We start from the raw sequence: 27919 nt of genomic DNA, 5'->3' as shown, positions 1-27919 counted from the left end.
GTGCCAGTCATCAGTTCGTCTTTGTGATTGGGTGGAAGGACGGACGGCCCGTTTAACGTGTTCTTCCGGGTTACGGTGATCGCGTTGCTGGTCGAACACGTGAGTTTTGATCTCCACAAACGGGATTTAACGTGCGGAAATCCTCCGATGCTACAGGTAGCTCCGGCGGTTCAGTCCGACGGTCCGTCTGCTTTTGCGTTTTGTCTGCTGCCGAACTTCTTCCTGTTTGTTCCGGTTTGGATTCAGCAGATTGTCTCGTTCAGTTTTGATTTTTCCGACTTGTTTATATATTCCTACATCCTAAAGCATGTGATGTCATATTTAAATCACAACTTTGATGAGTGAAACGTGCTGCTCTAATAATTACGATCTATCTGTGTATTCGTGAACCAGCAGCCTTTTGGACATGAAGGGAAGATCTCCTTTTTATTTTCCTCAGACGCCTGAAACAACATCCAGCATGGCGTCAGTGGAGGAGGACTTCCCTCGAGGTGGGACCAGCAGGAAGCCCACTGAGAGTAAGATAGTGGTGCAGCGGACTGAGGTGGACAACTTGTTCCAGGTACAATCCAACTTCTCTTTCTGTCTTTATCCTGCAAGACTTCAAGTGGAAAAACACTGTCCTCAAAAAAGAGCATCATCTAATTCACATCATCAATACATGAATTCAGTTCAGTTTTTATTTATATTGTGCTAAATCACAACATAAGTCATCTCGGAGCATTTAACAAACTGAGAGGTGGTTCCACCGGAAACAGGCCTGAAAGTTAAAGAACCTCCAGGAACCACAAACAGGCCTTCTGTAACACCGTACATTACCGACGCGCTAATCTTTTATTTTTTCCACCGTGTTTTAACACTTTATTTATTTACTGCAGCTCCAGAAGGCGTCGGTACGATGCATTTAATATACATATATATATATGACAATATAAATGTATATTTTTTTCTCTTGCAGTCAAATGAACAAACAGAAACGAAGAAGAGGAAAGGAGCCTCCAAAGAAGACGGCACGAAGCTCAAGAAGCAAAAGACGGTGGATAAGAAAGAAGACGGCCTGACGCTCAACGCAGCGGCCAAATGTGTTGAAATCCTACATATCAAGGTGATCAGGAACACACACACACACACACACACACACACACACTAACGGGCAGCGTGCTGGTTTGACCCGTTTATTGCCTTCAGAACCGATTTCATTATTTGCTGCACCTTCGTCCCAGAGCTGCTCTGTTGGATCGAGACCTGCTGACTGTGGAGGTCAACCGAGTTCAGTCAACTCATTATCACATGAAAGAAACTGGACTGAGATGAAATAAAACGAGTTTTGTGACGTGGTGTCATCATTTTTTTACGATCCGGCAGAGCAACCAGCTCCATATCTGACTTGTGTTTTCTTTTGTCCCAGAATGTGAAGGAGGGCATGCTGATGCTGGGCTGCGTGAAGGAGGTGACCGACTTCGAGGTGACGGTCAGCCTGCCTTGTGGCCTTCAGGGCTTCCTCAGCATCAAGAACATCTGCGACTCGTACGCCAAGCTGCTCAGCGAGCAACTGGACTCGCCGGACACGGAGGTGAGTCCCGTGGAGGGATGCTGTCCGTCTCGGCGTTTTGTGGACGACCGTGTAGTTTTAAAATCGTTTACACATTCTAGGAAGTTTTTTTTTGTGACACGTTTCTGTGCTTTTCCCTCGACAGGAGATCTGCTCCCTGCAACACCTGTTCCACCCCGGCATGGTGCTCAGATGTGTGGTCGACAGGCTGGACATAGCCAAGGGAGGCTCGCTCAGCATTCAGCTGTCAATCAATCCAAAGACGGTCAACAAGAGTCTCAGCTCGAGCACTCTGAAAGCTGGAATGGTGAGCAATCAATGAGCATCATCAGCTATATTAAACGTTTTTAAAACAGTTTTAGATGTGAATATTTGAACGTGTGCTGCAGGTCCTGAGCGGGTGTGTGGAGAGTTCAGAGGATCATGGCTGCATCGTGGACGTTGGCGTCAGTGGAACCAAAGCTTTCCTGCCAAAGAGCGCCATCACAGTCAAACCCAACAATCCTGAAGGTGTGAAAATAATAATGTTGGGAATAACCTCCATTAGTGGCATCTTTCTGTTCCCGTGCAGAGTGGCATTGAAAAATTATTTAGAAAAATAAGAGATTTTCTTCCATCTCTCGTGCATCCTGTGTGTTCGTCCCGTGTGCAGAGCTGAAAGTGGGTCAGTATGTGACCTGTCTGGTGGAAGCCGTGAAGAACGACGGCCGTGTGGTCCACCTGTCTGTCGACCCCGCCGCCGTCGCCCAGACCTGCGCTCAAACCAATCAGGGCTGGAACCTCACCAACATCCTGCCGGGCCTTCTGGTCAAAGCTGCCGTCAAGAAGGTGGAGACGGACGTCTTTCTGTTTATATCAACCCGGAACGTCTCCAGAGAACTGCTCTGTCAGCACCGTTATCGCAGCTTTTAATGAACTTTGTCGGCGTTGCAGGTGACCAAACACGGTATGTTCCTGGACTTCCTGTCGTCCTTCAGCGGCCAGGTGGACTTCCTCCACACGGAGCAGACGTCCAGCTACTCGGAGGGAGATCAGGTAAATCTGAGCCGGCCTGTCCACCGCGGACTCCGTCTCCAGCTCATATAAATGTTGTTTCATGTTTTTTTGATGCGTCCACCTGCCAGGTGCGAGCGTGTGTGCTGTACGTGGAGCCGTCCACCCGTCTGGTGGGACTGAGCCTGCGCAGCTACCTGGTTCAGCCCGGGACCTCGGTGGACTCCACCCCTGCTGACGGGGATCGGACCGGTGAGGTGGTGAAGGGGTGCAGCATGACGGCTCTGCACCACATGTCTGGAGCCGTGCTGGAGATGCCAGACAAAACGCTGGCCTTCGTACATGTGAGTTGAAACGACGCTCCGGGAAAGAAATGCACTCGATGGGTTAAAATTCAATAAATTTATATTATTTCATTATCCGTCTCGACAGAGGAACCACCTGAAGGAGTCCAACGAGCCATCCAATGAGAACAGAGTGTTGGCGATGTCCGAGCACACCTGCAGGATCCTGAACTTCAGCCCCATGGACCAAATTCACTTTGTTAGTTTACGAAAGTACGTAGCGCCTCATTCACGTGCTTTATTCTGCAGGAAGTATCATATTGTGACGTTGATATGCTGAATGCCGTCTCTCGTCTTGGTTTCAGGAGTGTGATTGACAAGCCGTTCTACAGATATCAGGATCTGCAGGCCGGCCAGATCGTTGAGGTGAGAATAAAACATCACCTTCTGTTCAAGTCAAAAGAAAGAAAGAATCTTTTAAAGCCATCGAGGCAGCCCGAGTTTAAAAGAAGGAAATGCACTGCAATCATTTAAAGTGTCGATGCTGAACACCTGCAGACAGTCGACCAGCATCAGTGAGGATTTCTGTAAATGACCCTGAAAACTAAAAAATCTGTTTGTAGGTCATTTTGTCCCCTTGTCTGTCTCACTCTGTCCTCCGTGTGCGTCTCCTCCTTCAAGGGGAAAGTGTCGGTCCTGCTGAGTCACGGCATGGTGGTGCATCTCTCGGACCACATCAAAGGTCTGGTGCCTCGGACGCACCTCTCCGACATCATCCTCAAGAACCCGGAGAAGAAGTACACTGAAGGCATGAAGGTCAAATGTCGGGTCAGTGCAGGTCTTCACTGAGTTTTAAAGACCGCAGGAGTAAAATCTATAACGTGCGATGTCACCCGAGTGGACAGATTTTCACGCTTGTCTGTATTTGTGCCTCCAGGTGCTGTCGGTCGATGCACAGAACAAGAAGCTGTACCTGACCAGGAAGAAGGCTCTGATTGACAGCTCCCTGCGGCTGTTCCTCAGCTACAGCGACGCCCGTCCCGGCCGCGTGTCCCACGGCTACATCGTGTGCATCAAGGACTTCGGCTGCATCGTTCGTTTCTACAACAACGTCAAGGGTCTGGTGCCGCTGAGCGAGCTCAGCTCGGAGCCCGTCGTCAGCCCCGAGGACGTCTTCTACGTCGGCCAGGTGAGGCGAACGTGTCCGTTGCTGAGGATCTGACGGAGGTTGAGAGAACTGCTTTGATTTGGTGTTTTTTCTGTTGATGTTTCAGGTGTTGAAGGCTAAAGTCTTGCAGTGTGACAGCGACAAGGCCAAGATGGTGCTCTCATTCAAGGCCGTGTCGGAAGGAGAAACGGAGGAAGCTGCCAAGCCTGCGTTGGACTGTGAGGTTGGGAAGGTGAGATCTGCTCCGTGGGCTTTTTCTTTTCTTCCCATTTATCTCAACGCATCAGATTTCCCTCACCGGCTGTCTGGGATCTTCTCTGTGACGTAGAGGCTGGAGGCAAAGCTGCTGAAAAAGTCCGTCAACGGTCTGGAGGTGGCCATTCTCCCTGAAGAGATCCGTGCCGTTCTACCCACAATGCACCTCTCCGATCACGTATCCAACTGCCCGGCGCTGTGGGAGAGCCTTCAGGAAGGAGACGTCATCTCGAACCTCATCTGCTTCAACAAGAACAAACAAAACATCGTATCCTGTTTAACCTGCTTTAATTTATTGATTATATACAGGATGACATTTAAATTGTTCTTCAGCGGGAGAAAAACGTTGTTTTATTTTCCTGAGCTGCTTTCAATTTATAGTCTGTGACCAAGAAGCCGACAGTGAGGTGGTCCCTGGAGGAAGGAATGGTGGCCAAAGATTTCTCGGAGATCACCGTCGGCCGGCAGCTGATTGGTTGGATCAAGAACATCATGTCTTACGGCGTGTTTGTAGAGTTCCCGTACGGCCTCGTCGGTCTCGCACCCAAATCGGTGAGTAATCGTTGGATAAACCTTAAAACTTCCACTTCTACATCGTGTATTTATTTCCCTGATTAAAAAAATTCTTCTCCTTTTTTTTATTTGCAGGCCATGACCGACAAGTTCCTCAGCGACACGACGGCGGCCTTCCAGCTCGGCCAGACGGTCGTCGCTAAAGTGACCAACCTGGACGAGGAGAAGCGTCGGTTCCTGGTGACGCTGAAGGTTTCGGAGGTCATTTCTCCGGCGGGGGACGCTCAGACCCGACTCATCAACGGGCTGCAGGAGAGGAAGGCCGTCAACGAGATGTTGGCTGTGAGAGGTACGTGTTCAGGATGATGCTTCGTGCTCACATCGGATCCTTTGTGAATCCGCCGCCTGATATTCTTTATTTTGCAGATAGCAGCGAGCTTCGCCAGCAGCTGGCTGCTCTGTCTGCAGGTCAGAAGCTGAAGCTGACTGTGGACGCCGTGAAGGACAGCGGAGCCACGTTCAAGTCAGACGACCTGAGCAGCGCGACCATCCAGGCCACCAAGTACCACGTCATGGGTTCGTATCCAACCGGACGCAATTACAGTTTGAAGGATCCTAAAATCCCCAAAATACTGGTCCATAAATGTATTTAGGAACTTCTCATGTCTCCATTGACTGAAACAAATAATAGACACAGAATAATATCAGGTGTTAATTGTTAGAAAAATTACTCCGAGGCCGGATTCAAAATCAAACATATCGGACATTTATTCTTGCAAGAAGGAGCAAATACATGTTCACTCAAAGAAAGGTGTCCAGCATTGGTCGAAGTCTCTCCTCCGTAGTTCAGCTTTATACAGTGTGACAAACAGTTGACAGTCACCCCCACTTCCTCTGTAGATCTGATTTTATAGATAGTACTGAGTGAGGTCGTAGATCACAAGATAAAGGTACAGAGACGTGGTAACTGAGACTATAGGAACATGTTGTGCAACAGATAAATGAGTACATCTTTTCTGAGACAATAGGAACATGTTGTGCAACAGATAGACAAACATTTGACAAGTATGATGAGTTCATTATTTTCCATCATTAATGATTCTGATATCGATAAATGGGCCAATAGTCTTTATTTATACTCTGTATATACAGTATTTATATAAATACATTTTTTGCAGTGATCTCTCGGGTGTACTGAAGTTATCAAACACTTTTCTATGAAATAATTACAAACAAGTATTAAACAACCAAATTTAAAATAAGATTTACCACAAGCCTCTTTTTCTGCATTAAAAGATTTTCTGTAAAAAATTTCGACCGTGTACACTAATACCTGCTACTGCATTACTGATCAAGCTCGTCAATTACTTTAGAGATGAAACAAATAGGTGATTAATTATTAGTCTTATTTGATACGTTGTCTGTTATTTGATGGGTTTTAGACTGTTAATTAGGTAAAGCTAACTTTTTAAAATGTTAAATGTTGCTTAGGAAGTATGACAGTTGTTCTCACTATTTTCACAGGCAGAGATTAAAGGATGAATCGATTAATCTAGAAAATTGTCATCATATTATTCACTAATGCAGCTGAAGCCCCTTTGAGGTTTTTTTCCACTTTGTTCTGAGTCTTTTCACCAAACTGAAACCAGTTTGTGTTGTTTGCATCATACAGATGAAATTGAATGAATAATCATCTGATATGATACGGAGACACGACTGGATCATATCTCACTCATACAGAATGTAAAGTGATACGTTTTTCTGGCGGCTGCTTGTTTTTCAGGCGTTAACTTGACTGAAGGACAGAAAGTCACTGCGGTCGTCCTTCATGTCGACATCATGTCCACGTGTGTCCATGTTTCCATCATCTCCAAGCTGGTGGCGAAGAAGAAATCTGTGAGTGTTACTCTGCTTTGCTGACTCGTTTCACACCCAGAAAGTTGAACATTTCCACATTTACTTAGATGGAATTTTTTAAGGGTGTTGGTTGCACATAAGATCAGTTTTTTTTAATCGCTATTCCCCAATGAGATGTTTTCATTTTCTTTTCATAGCTGACTGAAGGATCAAACCACACAGCGATGATTCAGTACATAGACAAAGACTTTGCCGTCATCTCGCTGGACGATACGGCGCAGCTGACCATGATCCAAACCAGCAGCCACCTGAATGAGGTCCTCCTGTCAGAGTCCCACAAGCTGAAGGCCGGTATGACTTTGACCATTGAAGTGATAGAACCCAGTTGTGAGGAAATGCAAGGGCTCCCCCTGGTGGCGTGGCAGCGCAGCGCACCAAAACGACAGCGCACCACCTCCGAGAACCAGTCGGGCTCGAAAGGCCACTGCTTCGGGGAAATCCTGCAGGGGAAGGTGCGCACGGTGAAGCCCACCTGCATCCAGGTCACGCTGGAGGACGGAAGCACGGGCAGCGTGCACGTGTCCGAGGTGATGGAGGCTGCCGACGTGTGCATGAAGTCCTTCCCCACGTCCTCGGTGAAGGTGGGCAGCGTGGTCACCGCCAGGGTCATCGGTGGACGAGAGGCTTCCAGTCACAGGTGAAGGACACAACATTTCATCCTTCTTTCTCATGTTGTTTTTTATTCCAATAAACCACTGAAACACTGAAGATCCATCGGAGGTTTGATGAACTGTAAACTGATCGTGAACTGTTTTCCTTTCAGATTTCTGCCTTTCTCTCATCCCAAATTCACGTACAACATTTGTGAGCTCACACTTATACCCAGGTAATTGTTTTAGTTTTTTTTTTCGTTAATTTCAGTGGATACATTTTTCTCATTATTTTCTGTCTGGATTGATTATGGGATGTAGAGGCCGGAGGCAAAAAGGGCTGGAAAAGTCCATGAAGTGTCTGGAGGTTTCCATCATCCACAGTTTATACCTCATATACCTCTTATACATCATAACCTGAATATTTTCACATCATAAGTATTGAGACATCGATGCCTGCAGCCTTTTGTTTTAATAAAATAATGCATAATGTGATTAGAAACGACAATAACATGACTGTAAACCTGTTGTGTTGTTTTATCTGTTTTCGGTTTGTTTCTGCTTTTTTTAGTAAAATGGACGCGAGTGTAGATTTCAAACCCGTCACAGCAAAAGAAAAACTGAACAGCTTGAAGGTCGGAGAAGAAATAACGGGCTTCGTATCAAAGGTGAGATGTGATGATTGACATGTCTTTCTGTAGCTTTATTTTGGTCTATTTTTGTTTATACGTTGACAAATACAAAATTTTTTTTTTTTTTTTTTTTTTTAAAGGAACAAAATCAAAAGTTATTGCTTACAACTCCTTCGTTCTGCCGTCTTGTTGTTCATCGTGTTTCTGTTTTTATCTCCAGTTTCATCCAGACAGGAAGTCTTTGGACATCACTACTGATCCTTGTGTCACCGGGACTGTTGAGCTGCTGGCTATGATCACCGATCCTAAAGTAAGCTGTTGTTTCATATGTAGCAAATATCATTTTTATAGTTCAAGACATAAAAAAAAAAAAAAAACGTCGAGAAGTTACATTTAATTTAATTGTGCTTATTTTCAGGATGCCGGCCACCCGGAGAAACTGTACAAGCTGGGCCAGGCAGTCCGCGTTAAAGTGGTGGAAGTGAGCGTCAAACCTCATCGCTTTGTGCTGTCGCTCACCGGTACGAGCAGCTCCGACTTTTATGGCTTATTTTTATGTATTTTTTGGGGGTGTGGGCTCTTTGACTTTTATCATCTGTATCACAGAATCATTTTTAATTCCTGGTTTTTCTTTTTTTTTGTCGCAGGTGTCTATAAACTGGAGGAAGGCAGCACCACTTTGGGGACGGTGACTAAAATTCTGCCACAAGTCGGCCTCCACGTCAAACTTCCCTTCGGCGGCGTGGGGACGGTTTCTGTCACGGACCTCGCTGACGCCTACAAGCCGAACCCGCTGGACACGTACAGCAAGGATCAGCTCGTCAGGTCAGTGGACGCAGCCGCGATCCTGTTAGACAAAGTCATGACATCACATGTAGATTCACCGCTGGATTCTGTAAACCAATGAAATCTTTAATTTAGAGTTTCTTTTCTCTCAGGTGTTCCCTTCTAGGCAACAACAACAACAACAAGTGGCAGCTGTCTCTGCGTCCCTCGAGGTACGTGAAGGCATCCTTGTAAAAGTTGTGACTTTTTTTCGAGTCCGTTTTCAAGAACGTGTATCTCATGACGACGTGCTCCTGCAGGCTGAATCCTCAGCAGGCCAAGCCGGTGAAAGACCTGGAAGTGGAGTCTGTAGCCCAACTGAAGGTCGGCCAGATGATCCGAGGCTACGTGAAGTCTGTGGGGGAGCAGGGCGTCTTCATCAGGTAGGGGACAGGACGGATCAGCGGGCTTCTGATTCTTCTAGAAAAACTTCAGCAGGTATCGTGACATCTTCATTATTTCTGTATGTTTTGTCTTGCAGGTTGTCGAGAAGCATCACTGGAAGAGCTCAACTTCAGAAGTCTACAAAGTACCTTTTCGGCAAACACAAAGTCCTCTCTGAGCACCTGCCTCCCAACATGCTGCTCACCACCAAAATCCTCAGGTGAGATATCCCTTCACTCGCTCCGGTCCGGTCTAATGCCCGGAATGTCTTTCAAAATAAAACAAAACAAAGTTATCAGAAATTGATTCAAACAAACAGGAAGAATGTATCTGCAAAATGCTGATTATATAAAATCTTGCCCGGCACAGCTTCAGGTTAACGTCTATTTATAAAAGCCAAGCTGTTATTTTCGTTCTCCAACTGTTTCCTGTTCCCGTCCTCAGTATCAACCGAGAGGAGGAGCTGGTCGACCTCTCTCTGCTGCCCGCCGACACCGGGAAGCCCGACGTCCTGCCGGAGTCGCTCGGCCTGCCGCTGCGTCCCGCCGGAGAGGAAAAGAAACACGACACCAAGAAGAAGAAACGCCCGCTGTCGGACAGCGAGCAGGTGACGAGACCAAGATTCAGTTTCCTCTCACTCCAATCCAACGTTACCTCCTTCCTTTGAGATCGAATAGTAAACAGAGCTGAGATGAAAGAGAGAATCAATACTGTCGTCATTCATCCCTCATTCATTATCCTCCAGTCTGACACTAATAAATGCAGCATTGATTTCTGCCTCTGTGTTTTCTCTCTGCACATACTGGATGTGCATGTGGTGTTGTTAATTGTTCTTTTATTCACCAGAAACAAGCCGAGTCCCAGATCCCAAAGAAGAAGAAGAAAACGAGGAAATCCAAGACTGATGACAGCGACAGCGGAGTGGAGGTGTACTTCAGGGAGGAGGAGGAGGAGAAGGAGGATGAAGAACCCCATTCAGCAAAAGTAAGCAGTTGTTCAGTCCAATTTTTTTCATTCTTTGAAATCTGTAATGATGAGATTCAGTAAATTCACTATCCAGAAGCTACGAGTTGTGATCAGAAGTTAAAGGTCGCATTGATGACAATCATTTAAATCTGGAGGAGCGAACCAAGTCTGCGTGTTTTCACCGTGTTGTCATGTTGGTCAACCAAAGTGCCGTCACGTCACAGTTCAGGTCATTTGCACCGAATGTTTTCCATCAGACGCCTCTCAAACATCACAGAAGAACTTGTTGACATTCTGACTTTGAAATTCACGGTGCAAAATGTGTTGAATGAAAACCCAAAGAAAAGCCACCTAATGATCCGACGCACCTCCTTCAGTCCTCTTGAGCAACACGTTCTGAACATTGTGATCGCTCCTTGCGTCACCCTCTCCGTCCTCCTCGTCTCTCAGCAGGTCTCATCCAGCTCAGCGGGTCCGTCCAGGCTGCAGGTGGCCGCAGGTTTCTCCTGGGACGTGGGGCTGAGCTCCTTGAAGCCGGCGTCTGCAGCGCAGGAGGGCGACTCCAGTGATGGAGAGGACCACGACGGAGGCACGAAGGTGAGACGACCATCAGGACGCATTTATAATTTCGGGTTATTGATGGAGAACAACTTTCAACACAAACAGATCGTCTCTTTTATGACTTGTTCCTTCTTTGTTTTTGGATCACCGCTCACCGTCTTCTCCGTCCTGTATCCGTCCTCCCTCTGATCTCCTCTTAGCCCCAGAAGAAGTCCCGCCACGAGCTGGAGCAGGAGAAGAAGGTGGCGGAGAAGGCGCTGGTGCAGCGGGAGGCCGAGCTGATGGATCCCAGCCTGCGGCCCGAGGACGCGGCTGCATTCGAGCGCCTGCTGCTCGCTTCACCCAACAGCTCGCTGCTGTGGCTCCAGTTCATGGCTCACCACCTGCAGGCCACGCAGATCGAGCAGGCCCGGGCCGTCGCCGAGAGGGCCCTCAAAACCATCTCCTTCAGGTACCTCACCGAGTTAGCGGTGGATGTGAGAAGGTTAAACGTCGCTTCGAGTCAGAAAAGTCTTTTTTTTTTGTTAATATGGTACTTTCCTCCGTTGCAGGGAGGAGCAGGAGAAGCTGAACGTATGGGTCGCCCTGCTCAACCTGGAGAATATGTACGGCACAGAGGAGAGTCTCAAGAAAGTGTTCGAGCGGGCCGTGCAGTTCTGCGAGCCGATGCCGGTGTACCAGCAGCTGGCCGACATCTACGCCAAGTCCGACAAAACCAAGGTTCAGTCCACCGGGTCTTCAACTCTGCTTTTCTCTGTTAAACGTTTAAGAAGAAAAAGTCGTCCTGTCGTCTCTGACCTCTGCGTGTTGTTCGCCTTCAGGAGGCGGAGGGTCTGTATAAGATGATGGTGAAGCGTTTCCGTCAGAACAAGGCGGTGTGGTTGAGCTACGGCACCTTCCTGCTGCAGCAGGGTCAGAGCGACGCTGCCAGCGGTCTCCTGCAGAGGGCGCTGAAGAGTCTCCCCCCCAAAGAAAGTAAGAAACTGCTGTCTATTGATAGTCTGAAAACAATCTGGCTCCTTGTTTTTGGGTTGGGGCTCAGGCTCCCTGTCCCGGCCGTGTCTCCCCACAGGTTTCAACCTTTCTGTATCGTCATCTTTCTCCCTCTCAGGTGTGGACGTGATCGCCAAGTTCGCTCAGCTGGAGTTCCGTTACGGCGACGCAGAGAAAGGTCGCAGCATGTTCGACAAAGTCCTGACGAGCTACCCGAAGCGCACCGACCTCTGGTCCGTCTTCATCGACCTGCTGGTCAAACACGGAGCACAGAAGGACGTCAGGTGAACAAAAGCTCTTTCTGACATTTTGGATTCTTCCTTCCCTTCTCAACACATTTTACTGCATTCATTTTAGCTCTTCTGTTCATAAACGGGTAAACACATCTAAATACGTCTAAACTGACTGATTATTATTATTACTGGTATCTCACGATGTTTTTGCAGGGCGCTCTTTGACCGAGTGATCCACCTGAGCGTTTCCGTGAAGAAGATCAAGTTCTTCTTCAAGCGCTACCTGGAGTACGAGAAGAAGCACGGCACCCCGCAGAGCATCCAATCAGTCAAAGAGAAGGCCGTGGAGTTCGTGGAGGCGAAAGGAACCGAGGCCGCCAACTAAAGACCGAACAGTCACACACACCTTGTTGTACAACCCGATGCTCCAACAGGCACTGCCTCAAAATGTCTTTACTGAGCTTGTAAATAAGGTTGTATTTTTTTTTACTGTCGTGGACTCTTGAACCTGAAAGTCTCGCAAAATAACACCAACAAACCTTTTGTAAAGTGGGTTGTAATCATCTCAAAAAGTTAAATAGCGGTTTGTTTTTAACATTTAATCAACTTGCATTTTTAACCTTTTTGTATGATAATGAGCTACGAAGAGACTAATTAATGTCATGATTATTAAGCTTTCCTGCATTTTTATTTTTTTTCTTAACAGATTTATAAAAAGGTCCCTTGAGAAGTTTCTTATTAAATTAACTTGCTGATATTTTCAATAAATCCAACACCGTCACAATACATTACATGACGCTTTATTTAAAATACAAAATAACAATATATATAGGGAGACGTTTACATACAATACACAGGCAAGACTAGTTTTCTATCAGTCTCTTTAAAAGGAGAAGGGCCGGGGACACAATCGGTAACTACTTAAATCGTCATGGTTGTCGTCCAGCTGGTCTTCAGCTGCTGGTTTTCCTTCCAGCTGCTGCAGCGTCTCACCTACGTTGGCAGTATTGAAGATGCATGTGTGGCACGGGGTTATAAGGTGACTGGACATGGTTTGTGCTGGCTGTATTGGTAACACCCCTGAGATAATAGAGGTATCAATACTGATCCTATAGTTTGATGTCCTGCTCGATGCCTGCAGTGTTTGTCTCTGGCAGTGCTGCTCTACTCGTCCGGTGACGGTGGCGATGAGATCCGTCTCTAATGCGGCTCCTTTTCCTGTCTTTTTTGTTTTTTTGGGGGTGAATAGTGCAACATGGAAGTAGAACTAGGGGCATTTTTATTTTTTAGGAAAAGATCCTATTCAACCACCCTCTCTCCGACTGATCTGACCAAATCATGTTGGTGTTATCAATATCATAATTCCCACTATATCGCTCAAACGTCAGCAGCAACGCGGCCATTTAGCATCAACATTTCCTGTGAGATGTCTCAAAGATGGCCACTGTTCATCATCTCTAGTGTATTTAATGTGTGTGTTTCCTGTAAGGGGGAGTCCGGCGGCTTCTTCCCCGGCTCTCTCACACCTCCTCCGGGTCCATGGGACCCTCGGCCCCCTGGGGAGCGTCTGTGTGGAGCCGGAGGATGGGTTTGTTACACATGGGGCACACGCTGCGGATCTCCAGCCACTTCAGCAGGCACCTGACGGGATTAAAACAGCAACCGTTGAAATAGTAGTGAGTTACAAGAGTCTGGATATTTTTATTATTATGATAGTTTTATTAATAGGAAGAAAACTATCATTAATTGTAAGGTTAGTTTAACATCTCGTAGGTGCCTTTAGAAATTTCTAGAAAAAAGTGTCACAATCAAGACTCCTTGGTAAGTTAAATTTATAAAACTGATTAATTAAATTGAATATAGAAAAGTAAAAAAATAAAAGTTTGGCACCTAGGAATGTTCATGGTGTAAAACTGGATTAGAAATACTTCAACAGTTATTTAACCCCAGTTGAGTTGTTTTATACACTTCAGTGCTGTTTAACAGAAAATGTTGAATGAAAACATGCAATCCTCTACAGAGAAGAGCGACCACTGACTTGGCTCTAAAACACTTAATATTTTATTTATTGAGCATAAAAACAACATGTAAGTTTGTCATTTAAAGCCTTATACTTCTCTCTTTTAAAATTGTATTATGAACACTCACTTCTTGTGAAATGCGTGTGAGCACGGACAAACTCCCAGTTCATCTCGGGTTCTGAATTCTTCCAGACACACCGCACAGGTTTGCTGCAAGAAGGAAAACAACAGCCTGGTTACTTCATGGGACTTCTATTCAATCAGTCATTTCACTGCCATTTGTAGACAAGTTACTGGTTAATCACTTTAACTTTAAAGCACAAGTGTGTCACTAGAATCAACTCCACTTCTAATTCTTGATATTTAAAAGTTTAGTTGAATATCAGAGATTCAAACTGCGGTACACTTTACTTTTGAACTTTCTGAGCTTGAACTTTGAGCTGCTGACTGTCAGGGCTCCTCTCATACAGGCCAGTCTTACATTTCCAGTTTTAGTTAGACTGTTTGTTTAAAGTCTGCTTAAAACAACAGCGAACCTGAAGGTGTGTGCATTTGTGGCTTTGCAGGTTTAAACACGTGTTGAATTAGACCGTTGATTATCTTGTGATTAACTCAGAGAGGGTTTTTGGCCTCCATGTCAGTGGATCTCTGCGAATCAATGACTTGAATTACTTACTGAGTGAATGTTTATCTGCACGTTCAGTGTCAGACTGACACAATACTAGAGCTTTGAAATGGGGCTTTTATGCTAACTTTGTTTCCAAGCAACAAGCATTGAATTTAAAACCAAAATAACCTCTAAGTCTTGGTTTGAAAAAACAAAACAAAAAGCACTAAGGAAAAATCTGTCTTACAAATCAGAAGAAACAGAGAGATCTTATTTCATAATGCATTTTGAATGAGTGCAGTTATTCTTGGAGTCCTGCATTGTGCAGGCACTCTCGCACTGACATTTCTCTTCAAAACATATTTCCAGGACGTCTCCACCCAGAGTATGTGCTGAATGATAATCACATCTGAGAGGAGAAATTGATTGAGTTAACCAGGCGAACCCTCCCTGCTCATCATGGATAATCTGAGCTGGCGCAGAAAACACTGTGGCTAACACGAAAATGTGTGCAGCTGTTATTGTCCAACATGTGACGTGTGCAAGTTTTTTCAGAAAGAAGGACTTACTCCGAGAAGGCTCAGCTTCTTGCTCGCTCCCTTCAGCACCACCTACAGCGGGGGGGAGGGAGGAGGAGAAGGAGAAGGAGGAGGAGGAGGAGGAGGAGGAGATAAGCACGGGATCATGTGGGATCACACCATTTCAGAAAAGCTGCAGTGTTTTTTTCACACTGCAGGTGACTTAAAGACACGCGAGAGCCGGTGTGCTCATTAGTTTTGTTAAAAATTTTTTTAAAAAACCCATCATTATGAAGAGAGCAAATAAAAGAGCTGCAGCTGGAGTTCAACCTTCCCCGAGGCTGAAAACATCACCGGCTGTCACAGCCTGCTACCTGTTCACCACACCTGAATTCACATGTTCAAATCAGTGTGTAGGAACTGACGTGGATGCAGCCGAGGTCATCTGTAAAGGGTGGTGTCACGTTTCACAGTTGTCGATAACAGTGTGATACGCTGTCGTATTTATAACGTGGCTCAGAAGCCGGTTCTACATGTTCACCGTACCTCGTTGTAGCTGAACTGCTCCCGCGTTCCTTGTTGTTTCAACCTAGCAGAGACACACAGAGAACAACGGTTCAGTCTGGATAGATGTGACCTGGGGTCATGAGATGAATCCAAATCCTGCCAGACGTTATTATTATACGGCAGACTGGTGTTGTTTTTTGTTTTTTTTACAGTTTTTGCCTCAGTAATGAAGTTGCAACCGAAATTTCTGAACTCACGATGCTCCTGATGCAAAGAAGTAAATCTAAAGTGCAACTACAGCTAATAGCCCAATGAAATAGAAAAGGCGGACCTCCGTTGAACAACGGGCATATCGGCTTTTCAAACGAGTTTAAACTTGGGATGCTCATCGAGTTTCAATAATCTAAACTGAACTGTGATCAAATAAGAAGGCTGACTTTTCTTGAACTAAATAAAGAAGCTTCCTCATAAAGCTGTTTACGAATGTCAGCTGAGAACTAACTGCTGTTGTGAAGTGTTGGTCCCTACTGTCATGAATTAGTTTTTATCCATGACCCATTCAAATGGCTCTGTGACCCCTTTTTTGGGTTGCGAACCTCCAGTTGGGAACCAACGCTGTATGCTGTATAAATACATAAAGTTTTTTTTTCTTTTTTATGAAGTTTTATCGAGCGCCATTTTACTTTTCAGGTATTAGGCAACTTAGACAACAAGCAATGCAATGCGGACACATCATCACCTCGTGAAACTGAGAAGGTCAACATATTAGCATCGGCTATTTATGCATCAGACAGACAGAGAGCATCATTGGCTTTTATTTGAGGTGAATGTTTGTTAAATGTAAGTCCAATATTCACGATCCTTGCAGCTCTGTTTGCTCACTTAAGAATTTCTGTGATCATATGCAGTAAAATATGTTTGTTTTAACATGGGGAAATACAAGCACAAATTTGAGTTTTTTTCTATTCTAACAATTATAAACTGTATGCTTGAACTTTGACTGCCCCGCAGGGCAAATGTGCATCATGATTGCTTATTACCAAGGTAGTTGTGAATTCATTTGAACCTGCTGTGTCGCACTGTGTTGCAACGCTCGTTCAAACTGCTGAAAAATAATCTCCAAATGCCGGATTGTCGGTTTTCCTCCTGGACCTGCTCCACCTACCTGAACAGGTAGCAGCAGAAGAGGAGGCTGAGCATGAAGACGAAGAGGCCGATGCCCAGCACAATGACATACACATTGAGCGGGAGGTGGTAGATTTCAGACGTCATGCTGCAGTAGTGTTCAGAGCGCTGAGAACCCAAACCACACAGACATCCTGCCAAGAAGACAAAGTGCAAATAGATGACATATTTAGTGTGAATTTGTACCTTGTAGGGGTAAAAGGTCCAACATGTTAGCTTGAGTTAAGAAATCTTAAAACTTCCTAATTTCTTATGTGGTTTATATTTTTCTTAAAGAGGTAACTGCCGTTCTGTAAGGAAAATATAAAGTCTATTTTCTATAAAGACATTTTAAATTTGTTTACAGCTGCCTTCTCTTCAAGCTGCATTTTATTCCTCAAAATAGAGAGCTGCTGAAAAGAGCAATATCCAGTCTTGCATCATTGTTTACTTTCCCATTATAGATCTACAGTATGCTGTTATTACCGCTGGCGGCTCGGTTCTGAATTAGTACCGTAAACAATGGACTGTGTGTCTTGTGTAGACGGCGGTTCAGAAAGAAACTCATTTTCCTTTGTGAGCAAAAAGTGAAGCCCAATTATTGTTTGCAAACTGTAAACTTTGTGTTTTGAATATACAGTGAAGAGAAAGATGAGTCATTGCGAAGAAGGAGATTGTTGATCATTGACTCCAACAGTGATTATGTGTACCAATGGCGAAAAGCGAGGCGCCACCTGGTGGTGTCTGCAATACATTATTATTATGTTTTGGTCATCACCACCTTACTATCTCGGAGCCAGAAGTGACCATATTTGGGCGCGCAGGGGGGAGGAGCGAGCGGTCGAGCCTGTCAATCAAACAGACGCCCCCAAAAACAGATTTTTGAGGCCTAAAATCTAATTTATTATGGGTTGATTTTCAGACGGACTGCCAGTAAACTAATAAGGAATAATCTTACAAGGACATCATAATGACTCGAGTCATTATGACCCCCTAGTGGCCTTCGGTGGTATTGCAGCTAAAGGCACTTTAGACTCATGCTATGTCCACTTTTAAATAGTTTGTGGTTGATTGATTTTGGTGAATGGAATGAGTGGAATTCATAATTAGCTCCAAGGTCTAAAACACAGTCGGGAGGAAAGCGACAAGCCTGGGCGAACTTTTTTTCAATGCTGAAGAGGAGTCAGAGTCGGCAGTTGAGCTTCTAAGTGGGACTTTTTTCATGCAACAGATGGAAATCTATTCTTTGATTATGAAACAGTAGCCTTCCCTTGCTGTTATTTATTATTTCCGGTGCCACTTGGCCCATGTTATTTTATTGAAAACAAAAAAACGGTTGGTGTTTGTGGGAAGTGGTACTCGGTTTATTGGTACGTGGTCTGAAAGGTTTGGTAACCTTTAAACTAAAACCACCAGGCTGTGAGTGTCTGGGCACCTGCAGATCAAACTTATATGTGGCAGTATAAAATATTTAGTGCGGACTTTAATGTAATAACCGGTTGGATGCGAGTGTGTCCAGGGAGATGCGACCGGCTCTGTGGTGGCAACCGAGGCTCTCGTAGGACTGTGCGTTAATTGGCTGTGAACAAGACAAACATGAAGGACAGACGCCACTTCCACAACACCACCATCTGTCCCACAGACTCTATAGAGATAGAGTCAGAGTGTGTGTGTGTGTGTGTGTGTGTGTGTGTGTGTGTGTGTGTGTGTGTGTGTGTGTGTGTGTGTGTGTGTGTGTGTGTGTGTGTGTGTGTGTGACAGCACTGGGGGATGGAAGGCTACGACTGTGTGGTGTCTGTGTGGTACGATAGAGCGGCGGGGGCGGGGGTGGGGGCGGGGGTTGGGTGGGGGTGGGTGCGTATTAAACAGATGCACTCTGGGGACGTGGACCATTTGGTAAAACAATAGCAGAGGAAGCCCCACTTCCACAAGGCACATGTGTTCCTATTAATTTGCAGCGAGGATGCTCCTTGCCAGCCTCCCAGTGACCATGTGTCTCTGTTTAGGGTGAGTGAATGGGTACAGCTTGCACACTGTGGGGGGTATAGGGCTGGATAATTTGACATGGCTTGGGCTTGGGAGGGATTTACAAGAGGGGAGGAGGGGTTGATAGTGGAGGGAAGAGCTATTCTAATAAAATGAGACACAATTATAAATCACTCAAAAGAAACACGACTCTAAAATGGAATAAATTGGGAGAGTAAAACATTTTTTAAATGCAGCCGTCATAGCTGTGAAACAAACACGTCCTTGAATGCAGCTTACTTGAAGAGCCCTCACCTCACTCTCCACAACACTGACGGAGGCCTCCACTCTGAGCTGTTTGCCATTTCACAAGCACATCCATTACGTGGATCCCATTAGTAACTGAGTTTATGAAGTAAGTACATGTGCCTCCACCTCTCGTGTATTTGGAAGACAGCAGCGAAAGCCTCTCACTTACCGTTACACCATTGGAATGGTTGCATGAAATTTGACTCCCAAAGGCAGCAGCAGTAAACTCGGGCCGTCAGGAGAAGGCTGGAGACGAGCCAAACTCGTGGGCTGGAGCTTTCGGACACTGAAATCTGTTGTGGAGCCTGGATTCAGTCCCCCCCCTAGAGCTGGACTCGCTCTTTCGTTGGGTTGTGTTAGCTCCTGCAAAATACAACCATCAAGATTTTCAGATTTGTTCAGATTCCACAAATCCTCAGGAGGTGTGGTTTTGTTGGCTCAGCAGTCAGTGCTGCCCAGCGTTCCCCAAATCTGGATTAAGCACTCCGTGTTAAGATTGGGAGATTTGAGACTGGGTTTTTTTGGACCAGGACTGGAGATCTCATGTGCTCCTGGATCCCAGTGAGAATGATGTCATCACAGAGGGGAGAGAAGAAGAGACAAAGACATCTTGTTGAAAGGATTGTTTTTCAGATGCCTCACACCATGTGCAATTCAGGAGTTGTTATTGTAAAACGTTGAATCTCACTCGATCGCAATGTCGTAAACAACAAAGGCTGCTCGGTAACAGGAAATACTTACATTTCCAGCTGATAAAGGGCCTCTTTGACTTCACTTTGCGTCTGCAGTGTCGTCCCTTCACCAATATCAATGACATCCAGCGTTCAGGATGACAGTCCTCGCCCAACGAAGGTAATTATCTGACATTAATCTGTGCTTTGTCTTCCTCCTAAAGCTGCTTTTTTTAACAGAGGATTTTCACAAGTCTCATCCCCCTCTCGTCTCCTCTTGTCTCCTCCTCCAGTCCTCTGATCTTGCTCTTCCTCCTCAGTGCAGAAGGCGAAGATGTGCTTCCCTCAAAGCCCAAACAAAGTGAGGACAGCTCCATGCAGACACCAACAGTCCTCTCTGGCGGGGGTTGGTGTCTTGCTGGTGAGTGTATGTTTGTGTGTCAGTCAGTGCATGTGTGTGCATGTGTGTGTGCTCGGGGGGGAGATCCTGCTCTCCCTCCAACCATCTGCTGCTTCAATTGAGAAAAAAAAAATCAAGAGACAAAAGGCTGTGTGTGTGCACGAGTGTGTCTGCGTGTGTCGCATTCAGGCTCTCGCACCTCCAGCTGGCTTTGTCATGGCAGGCTTCCCCGCTTCCTCCTTCAGTCCATAATGGTGCCCAGAGAGCGAGCCTGCAGTTTGCCTTCCCCTTCCTCCCCTCGCTCTCGCACTGCTCTGCCTTGGGTTTGTAAACAGATCTGTGCTCATGTGACCAGCCGTTTTGCCTCGCAACTCTCCTCTCCCTCAGCCCTCCCTCGCTGCCTCCGTCCTCCAATCTGTAGGCAGAAGGAAGGCAGAATGAGCCAGACACCGACGAATAGGGCGCCTGCAAGCATGCTGAGCTGCGTGTGTCTGTGTGCGCACACCCCTGTGCATGTGTATGTGAGAGGGAGGCGACAGAGACACTTGCAGCAAAGTCAAGGGAGGCCCCGGTCAGTAGCATGCGCATGGTGAAGTCCTGACAACCAAAACAAAGCCGTTTGTGTGAAGTGGAGGTCAGAAAAAGAAGTATGACGCAACGTCACTCCAGCTCCTTTCCACACACATACGCAGATATTTGGAGCTACAGCAGAATAGTTTTTATTGTTCAATAGATAAATATCATGTTATTCTCTTGCAGTTTAAATGACAACCTTGAAGAACAGGGATCTTTGCATATGAAATCATATGAAGTGGGAGACACAGAGAGAAAAATCAGAAGCCTGGACAAAGACGCTGCCTTGCACGTCCACCCCCACAGCAGCGGGGGAGAGGACAGCTGCTGCCGGGCTGCTGGGCGCGCGGTGAGACGGTCAAGGGGAGTGCTGCTCCGCTAATTCCCAGGGGATGGGCTTCAATGGGATACATGCCATTTTCATTCCCCCCCCCCCCCCCTGCTCCAGTAATGACATTACTCCCGAGTACTGAGGAACAGCTGGATCGACTGCACAGATGCGTTCGGGCCTTTATACACTGCGAGCATTGTTCGCGCGTGTTGTTGTTGTTGTTGTTATTGTTGTTGGCATGTGAAGGGTGGTGACGGTGGTGAAAGCACGCTCTCTTGTGAAATACACCAGACGATTCTGCATGCGAACACGTTTCCAAAACTCTTAATTACATTCATGTATAATATACTGAAAGAGCTTCTTTTTTTTTCACACTTAGAATAAAATTCCTCCGTGTTTGTGTGAAGCTTTGAGGAGAAAGTGACTGACAGAAGTAGACATCGAGCAAGAAAACGAGCGATGCAAATGTTGACCTTGTTTACTTGGTGACATGTAAATTGTTTTGGCTGCCACAAGCTTTTGTTTTTGCATAAATCATGAGCTGGCCCGATTGTAAATACACCAACATTGTGGGGTTATCTACGCAGCGCAGAGAAGCTCCGAGATTTCTTTTTGCCCTGCAGCGTTTAAGTTCGCTATCAACACCAAACAACTGGGAGCATCAGACGCAGCCAGGCCATCACGGCAAAAACGTCTGAGTCTGTTGAACCGAGCAAGATTGTCTTCTACTGCTTATGAGTGGAGCTTATTCATTTGTAAGAGAGAGGTTGCTTTATTTTCTTCTTTAAAAAGAGTGCAGCTTCTTCCTTTACTCCAATGACCGAGTCATGCTGCTCTGGGAATATTTGTGACGGCCCTGCACTTGACAGCAATCCAAACATTCATTAGTGTTGGTATCAATGAGAACTCTCCACTGTGCTCTAATAACACTTTACTATCAGCCTGATACAGCAGAGCAGCGGAAGAGTCCGGCTTCAGCAATAATTCATGTTTAACAGATAAAAAGAAGGTTTTTCACTCCACGCAGCACCAGACATCTTCTGAGCCTGAAATATGTTGACAGTCTTTGTTTGTTTTTAATATTCAAGTATTGTACATATCTATGAGCTACCATAAGTCAAACTACATATTGCACTCTTTATATTACGCACATTAAAATCAAACTAAAACTTAAACTAGGTCAGAATGCAGTGATATACTTCTGATGCACTTTTACTATTTCTAAAGAAAAGTAAAGTTGTCTCTGGAACAAAATGATTCCTACAACTCAAACACGGTGGCTTTTCTTTTTGTCTTTGAAGTCTTCAGACCTTGCTGTAATACACTGCCCATTCCTTTTTCTGCACTTCAGGGGTGTGTGCCTTCACACACCCGTTCGCTGCTCCGTTGATGTTTCCATTCAGTTTGCCATTGTTTTCCTCCTCTGTTTGTTCCTTTCTCAGGGCCAGAGCCGGCTTACAGGTGTGCCAGTTCCACAACACTTTGTTCATGTCGTCCTGGGCCCTGATACCCAGAAGCTTCTCTTCATCGCTCTCTCTGCGGTCTTCGTCCTCGTCGTCGCTCCCGTCCCTGCCGGAGCGTCGGCGGTGGAGGGTCCGCATCTCTCCGCTGATGTTCTCAAAGTACTGGTGGATGCAAACCTTGGCGAAGCTCTTGGCGTGCTCCTTGCAGGTATCGTCGAACAGCTTGCGCTCAATGTCGATGTAGTGAGACCAGTACTTGGTTTTGAGGAAGGCGGCCTGGGTGAAGCAGGGTCGAATGGCTCGGATCATGAAGGCGGTGAAGGTCATCATGAGCAAAAACATCCATCCGCACGCCTGTGAAACGTAGACAGTGTTAGATTTATTAATGTAGACAAAATACAGCAAGTGTGAAGGGAATTCTAGTCTGGGAGGGAGATACAAGGCAAAGACAGCTGTTGAGGAATAAAGGTAGGAAAAAAAAGACCTTCTGATGAAGTTAAAATGGTGAAAAGACAACCAGGGCTGCAAACAGGATTTTAGAGGTACTCAGGTCACACAAGGTCACAATTGGATTATTCACATTTATTTAGTTCAGTTTAGTTAAATATATTTTCCATCTAACAATACTGGAATCAGCCGATGACACATCCACCATGTGCATGCTTTTAAGTAGAGATTGTAAACTGAGGACATACAGCAGTGCCCTCATACAGGAAAACTACATGTGTTACCAATAACACTAATAACTGTTTTCCATCCAGCTCTCCCAGTAACCCATGGCAACAAACCAGCATGAAAAATACCAAAACTGTGGAATTCTGACATTATTCATTTGACCATTTTCCGCAACAGCTGTTCTGTCTTTCCTATTGTGTCAAAGTTGCCATGGTTACCAAGCGAGGCCTCTTTACCCCCAAAATGGGGCTACTGAGAGCTGCTTCTATTCACAGACCTACATGGGGTTTGAGACGTTGTGTGTCTCACCTGTTTCTGTCAGAAAGTTGTCTATAGATCAGTTTACCTGTGATATACACTTGATGTACCGCGACGCTGCCACTCTTAATTCCTGATGCTCAAACAGGTCTTTGCAAGGAATCCTGGCCAGCAGTCTTATCTTCTCCGTCTCCGGCATCCCTCTGAGGAGACTGTAATTCCCAAACCTGTCGACATCCAGGTCGATGCTGAAGGCACAGAGGAAGCTCTTCCCGTCCATGAGAGTGACAGACACCCACACTGCAGGAGCTATCAGGGACCTCTGAGTGATCGAACAAAACATGTAGCGCAGGATTGTTGGATCCTTCAATCGCCCCCCCGTGGGTCTCTTCCACTCCTCGGCCAGCACCGACACATTATTGTTCAATACGAAACCTAACAGAAAGAACCATATAGGAGGGATGATGAGCAGTCCGATCCCGTAGGTGTAGTTGTACTCGGGCATGCAGGGGCAGCTGAACTCGAAGGCAGAGTACATCTGGGCACTGGCCAGCGCCATGATGCCACAGATCCCGTTCATAAAGGACTCCTGGTTGGACTGGAGGAACTGGAACATCATACGAAACTTATCCATCTTGTGAGATTTGGTGGATCTTTAGTTCTGATGCAGTTAAATCTGTGAAAAGAAGTAGATGAGGAAGTTTCAAATAAATCAAAGACAAAAAGGTAGAACAGCATCCTGATTCTTGCAGCAATGCAATAAAGGCTTTTATAAACATAAGTATAACAGGTTTATCAACGATTAATAAATGATGACTAAGGTTTTGTATACATTAGTTATTACAAGATATTATTAAGACCAACTCTGGACTGCCAGATTGTGAAATATCTACGTGGTTGTTGAGCTGTTGAGTCATTAAATCATTGACAGGGTTTCATAAGGAGTAATAAATCCTCAGTTGTTTGTGTTAATAAACCATCAAGTTTGTAATAAATGCATTTGGTTGAGATGCTCTGTGGCCATTTTCCAGAGGATCAGAAGTTCAGCTCAGTTTTTACAACTCTGTCCTCTAAAATGCATTACTATTTAGAGCTATTACTGTTTCATAAAGCATGTGAAAACAGTTTATTAACCCCTAATAAGGCTTTTATAGAACATTTTAGAAAAAGGTAGCTCATTATAGTGACTTCTTTTCTAACACAGCTAACGTGCAGACTGAGGTTTCATCACTTTTATAGATAAATCATTTTAAAATCTGGAAGTAACATCACACACTTACCTTTTTACTTGAGAGGATGAACAAAAGAAAAGGAGAAAAAAATAGTCACATGTTAATAATGTCTGTAGTAAATAACTTGCAGTTCTTTAAAGCAAGCATTGTCGCTCTGACCGACTGAAAGGTTCTTCTTCAACTATCTGCTGAGGTTCAACGCCGACCACATCGTCCGTCATCATGCCCCTCCCTCCGAAGGCCACTAGGTTCAGTGTGTAGCTACAAAAGATTCTCTTTCAAGTCACACTTTCTCAAAGTTAAACCTGTTACGGGGCACAGAAAACATTTATCTTTCCACATTAACGTGTTTATTTCTAAATGAAGGTAAGTATAATACTTGTTGTAGCTGGTGTTGATTCCAGGGACCTGAACCTCGAGGCTGCAGCGGTGTTCAAGTGTTGCTACAACAATCGAGACATGCAAAAATGCTCTCAAACCATTCAAATATATGCGGCTTTGGCTGGAAAATTTGGTTGTTGTCCAAGAGGTAGAGTGATTCTCTTTCCACTCGCTAAATAAGAACCAAATCGATCTCGGGACGACAGCTTATCACATGCAAAATGGGGCTATTTTTAAAATAGGGATTAGTTGGTTTATTGCACGTCGCCCTTTGAACACACCTGGACCCACTGAATGAAACCAAGCTTGACAAACCAGTTAGAAGCCCATAAGAGGATAAAAGGCTCCTATTCACAGACACAAACCGCTTTCTACACACAGTTGTTGTTTGAACAAAAGTATGCGGCCTCATACTTTATCTTTCCTCTGCTCGTGTGACATAGTTTTGGTTCACATCTGACTATTTTTGAAGATGCAGTTGAAATTACAGGAAGTCGGTGCTGTCTTTTTTTTTTCTTCTGTGTATTGCACAGGAAAATGTCACAGCAGAGCACATGGGCAGGGTGTGCAGGAAATAAGCTACGAAAGACAGCGTGCATCTAAAATAGGAAGAGATCACAGAACCTGTGAAAGGTTGCGCTCTGGTTTCCTCTTCTGTACTTACTGAAACGTGCCGGAACATTTCTGAGATACTCATTGATTTCGGTGCGTATTCTTCCCTTTCTCCTTTAATGTCATGTGCAGTGAGTTGTGGTCTTTAATCTTTGATGTAACAGCAGAACAAGTTAAGAGAATTCTTCCACTTTGTTGAGGAAGTCACCTTCGTTGTCTGTTTCTTTTGCATCATTGTAATATTTATCAGCAGGGAACATGTTTTATAAAATATCTTTTGAAGTCAACTGTTTAATTTGTTCACAGACAGTTTTGATGATGCAAGAAACTCTTCTGCGAGTGTTCATAGTGGCTCTGGGTCTCCTCCTGGGTCCGAGGGACGACCCCGGGGTCGAGCAGTGGGATGATGCCGTCACACAGGCTGTGCAAGAGCATGAAGAAAGGCTGCTGAGAGAGGAAGAGAAACTGGACCAGGAAATGGCACCTGTCAGCAACGAAATGACAAATACTGACAATAAAGGGCCTCAAGATGACATAAAAAACATTTCCAGGGAGCAAAATCAGTCTGATCATCGTGTCATCGAACAAGAAAGACTGCCAGACTTAGATGTGACTGTCACCGACGAGGATTTAGAGGCAGACCGTGATGATGACAAACTGCCGGGGGGACATTTCACAGCTAAACTGGATCCAAGTCTGCCACAGAAACATGACAGTGATCCCGAGACTACCCCGAAGACTCACTCACAAATCACCCCGGAGCAGCAGGGAGAGGACGACCACACTGACGGCGTTTTCAGAGATCCAGGTAAACCTCCGGGACGACACGATGAGCCTGAGCAGAAGGAAGCGTTCAGCTCCAAAGAACAAGAACCACCTCTCTCACACGGCCACACCGAGACATCCGAAAACGAGACTTCAGAGGAGGCAGCAGCAGAGTGGGAGAGGGATTACCTCTGGTACATTTGGAACATTTTCTCCGCAATTTCCACGATCCGATTCTTTCGGAAATACCTGAGGAGAAATTCCCCAATGACACAAGTAAGCCGGGCCGTCCCGCTGACTGTTGCAGGAGCACCGCTGCCGGACGTCGACACACTGCAGCATTTTTACACTAAATGTGTTGAAGTCTCATCAGAGAAGAAGTGGAGGGAGGAATTTCTGGAAGGATTTGTAAACGACCTACTAGATGCCATGAAGGCCGTCTGCGATAAACGTGGCGGGATGGTGATTGAGGACTTTCAGATGGTGAACGGGTGTGACATCATCGTCCCTTTTACTCCACCAGAGCAGTACAGTCTTGAGTTTCTGCTCAGTAACCACCAGACAAGTGACCTTTTGTCAAATATGCAGATTGGTGGTCAAATAAAACTGGCGGAAAATATCCCAAATGGCTGCGCCTGCCAGTCCTCTGATGCAGACGACATGGTTTGCCTGCTGCATTGTGAGAGCGAGACGATAAAGATAGCGGACGGTTGTGATGGCCTTCTTTGCTTGAAGGGGACATCCTTCCTGTCCAAATCACAGGTCACCAGATGGTTTCAGAGCACCATCAAACACGCGTGGGCCATGATTTCACACAAGTACGAGTTCGAGCTCAACAGTCGCTACGTCGACGCTCCCGGCGCTCTGGTCATTCGCTTCAGATCTGGGAAGAAAATTAACTTCAGTTTGAACCCTGTAGTTAAATTCGACACCGATGCCCATTTCATCATCACACCTTGGTCCTCGAACGAGTTGGACAGTTTCTGGACTCTCTCCCTGAGTCTCTACGTAGACCGTCTCTTGGACTGTCTCTCGAAACGCCTGCCTGAAAACTCTTGCCACATTCAGACTCTTGAAATCGCATGCTTCCTCCACAAGAGACAGACAACGTTGACAGGAAGTAGTGCCCTGAAGGAGTTTCATTACAAAACTGCACTAATGCATCTGCTTCTCAGCAAAGACCCGTCACAGTGGAAACCAGACAATGTGGCTGACAGGCTACGAGACCTGCTGGCTTTTATTGAGAGAAGCCTCGAGACAAAGCTGATGAACCACGTTCTCATCGGGAACCCCTCCGTCGAGGTTATTGAACTGCCTGCCCGGTTCACCAAAGCGAAGCCCGTGAATCTCTTCCATCCCCTTGTGGTGCACAACTGTATCTACATAAATGCTGTCAAACACTTTCAGGAAGTTCTTCAAAACGCACACACACTCATTCATGACTACGTTGCCAAACGTGCTGACAGCAGCAACTGTTCCATCCGAGTTCCTTAAAAGACGGTTGAGATGTTGGGAAAGAAATGACACCGCAAGCATTCATGAAATACTGGCATATTGTGCAATAAGAAGAGTTCAAGAAATAAAGATATTCATTTATTTAA

General features: G+C 45.6%; 4 protein-coding genes across 8 annotated transcripts; 2 read left to right on the top strand and 2 right to left on the bottom strand.

Moving 5' to 3' along the window:
- Positions 1-79: 79 nt before the first annotated feature.
- On the top strand, positions 80-12654 carry pdcd11 (programmed cell death 11). 3 transcript variants are annotated; one of them, XM_069704977.1, is made up of 36 exons: positions 80-156; positions 440-562; positions 959-1105; positions 1409-1573; positions 1698-1859; positions 1942-2062; positions 2205-2380; positions 2486-2587; positions 2677-2889; positions 2978-3102; positions 3195-3255; positions 3511-3657; positions 3767-4018; positions 4104-4229; positions 4326-4520; positions 4634-4804; positions 4901-5114; positions 5192-5341; positions 6549-6661; positions 6820-7319; positions 7446-7508; positions 7844-7940; positions 8125-8214; positions 8323-8425; positions 8552-8729; positions 8843-8902; positions 8990-9112; positions 9211-9333; positions 9558-9720; positions 9960-10097; positions 10530-10676; positions 10841-11091; positions 11192-11360; positions 11462-11615; positions 11752-11917; positions 12080-12654. In XM_069704977.1, exons 1-36 carry the CDS (start codon positions 148-150, stop codon positions 12249-12251), a joined length of 5469 nt encoding a protein of 1822 aa, XP_069561078.1. In that variant the 5' UTR covers positions 80-147; the 3' UTR covers positions 12252-12654. The 3 variants fall into 3 exon arrangements, with proteins under 3 accessions (XP_069561078.1, XP_069561077.1, XP_069561076.1); XM_069704976.1 differs by lacking the exon at positions 80-156 and having other exon boundaries at positions 403-562; positions 10533-10676; XM_069704975.1 differs by lacking the exon at positions 80-156 and having other exon boundaries at positions 403-562.
- On the bottom strand, positions 12651-20368 carry LOC138624635 (RING finger protein 122). 2 transcript variants are annotated; one of them, XM_069704980.1, is made up of 7 exons: positions 19699-20368; positions 19127-19508; positions 16685-16838; positions 15559-15601; positions 15064-15105; positions 14015-14097; positions 12651-13507 (listed from the first exon to the last, which is right to left on the bottom strand). In XM_069704980.1, the coding sequence occupies exons 2-7, from the start codon at positions 19149-19151 to the stop codon at positions 13387-13389; spliced, it is 468 nt and encodes a 155-aa protein (XP_069561081.1). In that variant the 5' UTR covers positions 19152-19508; positions 19699-20368; the 3' UTR covers positions 12651-13386. The 2 variants fall into 2 exon arrangements, with proteins under 2 accessions (XP_069561081.1, XP_069561082.1); XM_069704981.1 differs by having other exon boundaries at positions 19127-19320.
- LOC138624634 (inositol 1,4,5-trisphosphate receptor-interacting protein) lies at positions 19960-27913 on the top strand. 2 transcript variants are annotated; one of them, XM_069704979.1, is made up of 3 exons: positions 22557-22603; positions 25475-25646; positions 25860-27913. In XM_069704979.1, exon 3 carries the CDS (start codon positions 25869-25871, stop codon positions 27810-27812), a length of 1944 nt encoding a protein of 647 aa, XP_069561080.1. In that variant the 5' UTR covers positions 22557-22603; positions 25475-25646; positions 25860-25868; the 3' UTR covers positions 27813-27913. The 2 variants fall into 2 exon arrangements, 1 of the variants encoding a protein (XP_069561080.1); XR_011311167.1 differs by lacking the exons at positions 22557-22603; positions 25475-25646; positions 25860-27913 and adding exons at positions 19960-20049; positions 20788-21104.
- calhm1b (calcium homeostasis modulator 1b) lies at positions 22223-24634 on the bottom strand. The gene is made up of 3 exons (XM_069704982.1): positions 24609-24634; positions 23417-24004; positions 22223-22749 (listed from the first exon to the last, which is right to left on the bottom strand). The coding sequence occupies exons 2-3, from the start codon at positions 23960-23962 to the stop codon at positions 22237-22239; spliced, it is 1059 nt and encodes a 352-aa protein (XP_069561083.1). The 5' UTR covers positions 23963-24004; positions 24609-24634; the 3' UTR covers positions 22223-22236.
- Positions 27914-27919: the final 6 nt, after the last annotated feature.

This window comes from Brachyistius frenatus, unplaced genomic scaffold (assembly GCF_029030835.1).
Source record: "Brachyistius frenatus isolate BFR_SWC_R1_liver_20210118 unplaced genomic scaffold, ASM2903083v1 Contig_53, whole genome shotgun sequence".
NCBI lineage: Eukaryota > Metazoa > Chordata > Actinopteri > Embiotocidae > Brachyistius > Brachyistius frenatus.
Note: the sequence above shows the minus strand (reverse complement) of the source record. Positions and strands in the feature narration are given on the sequence as shown.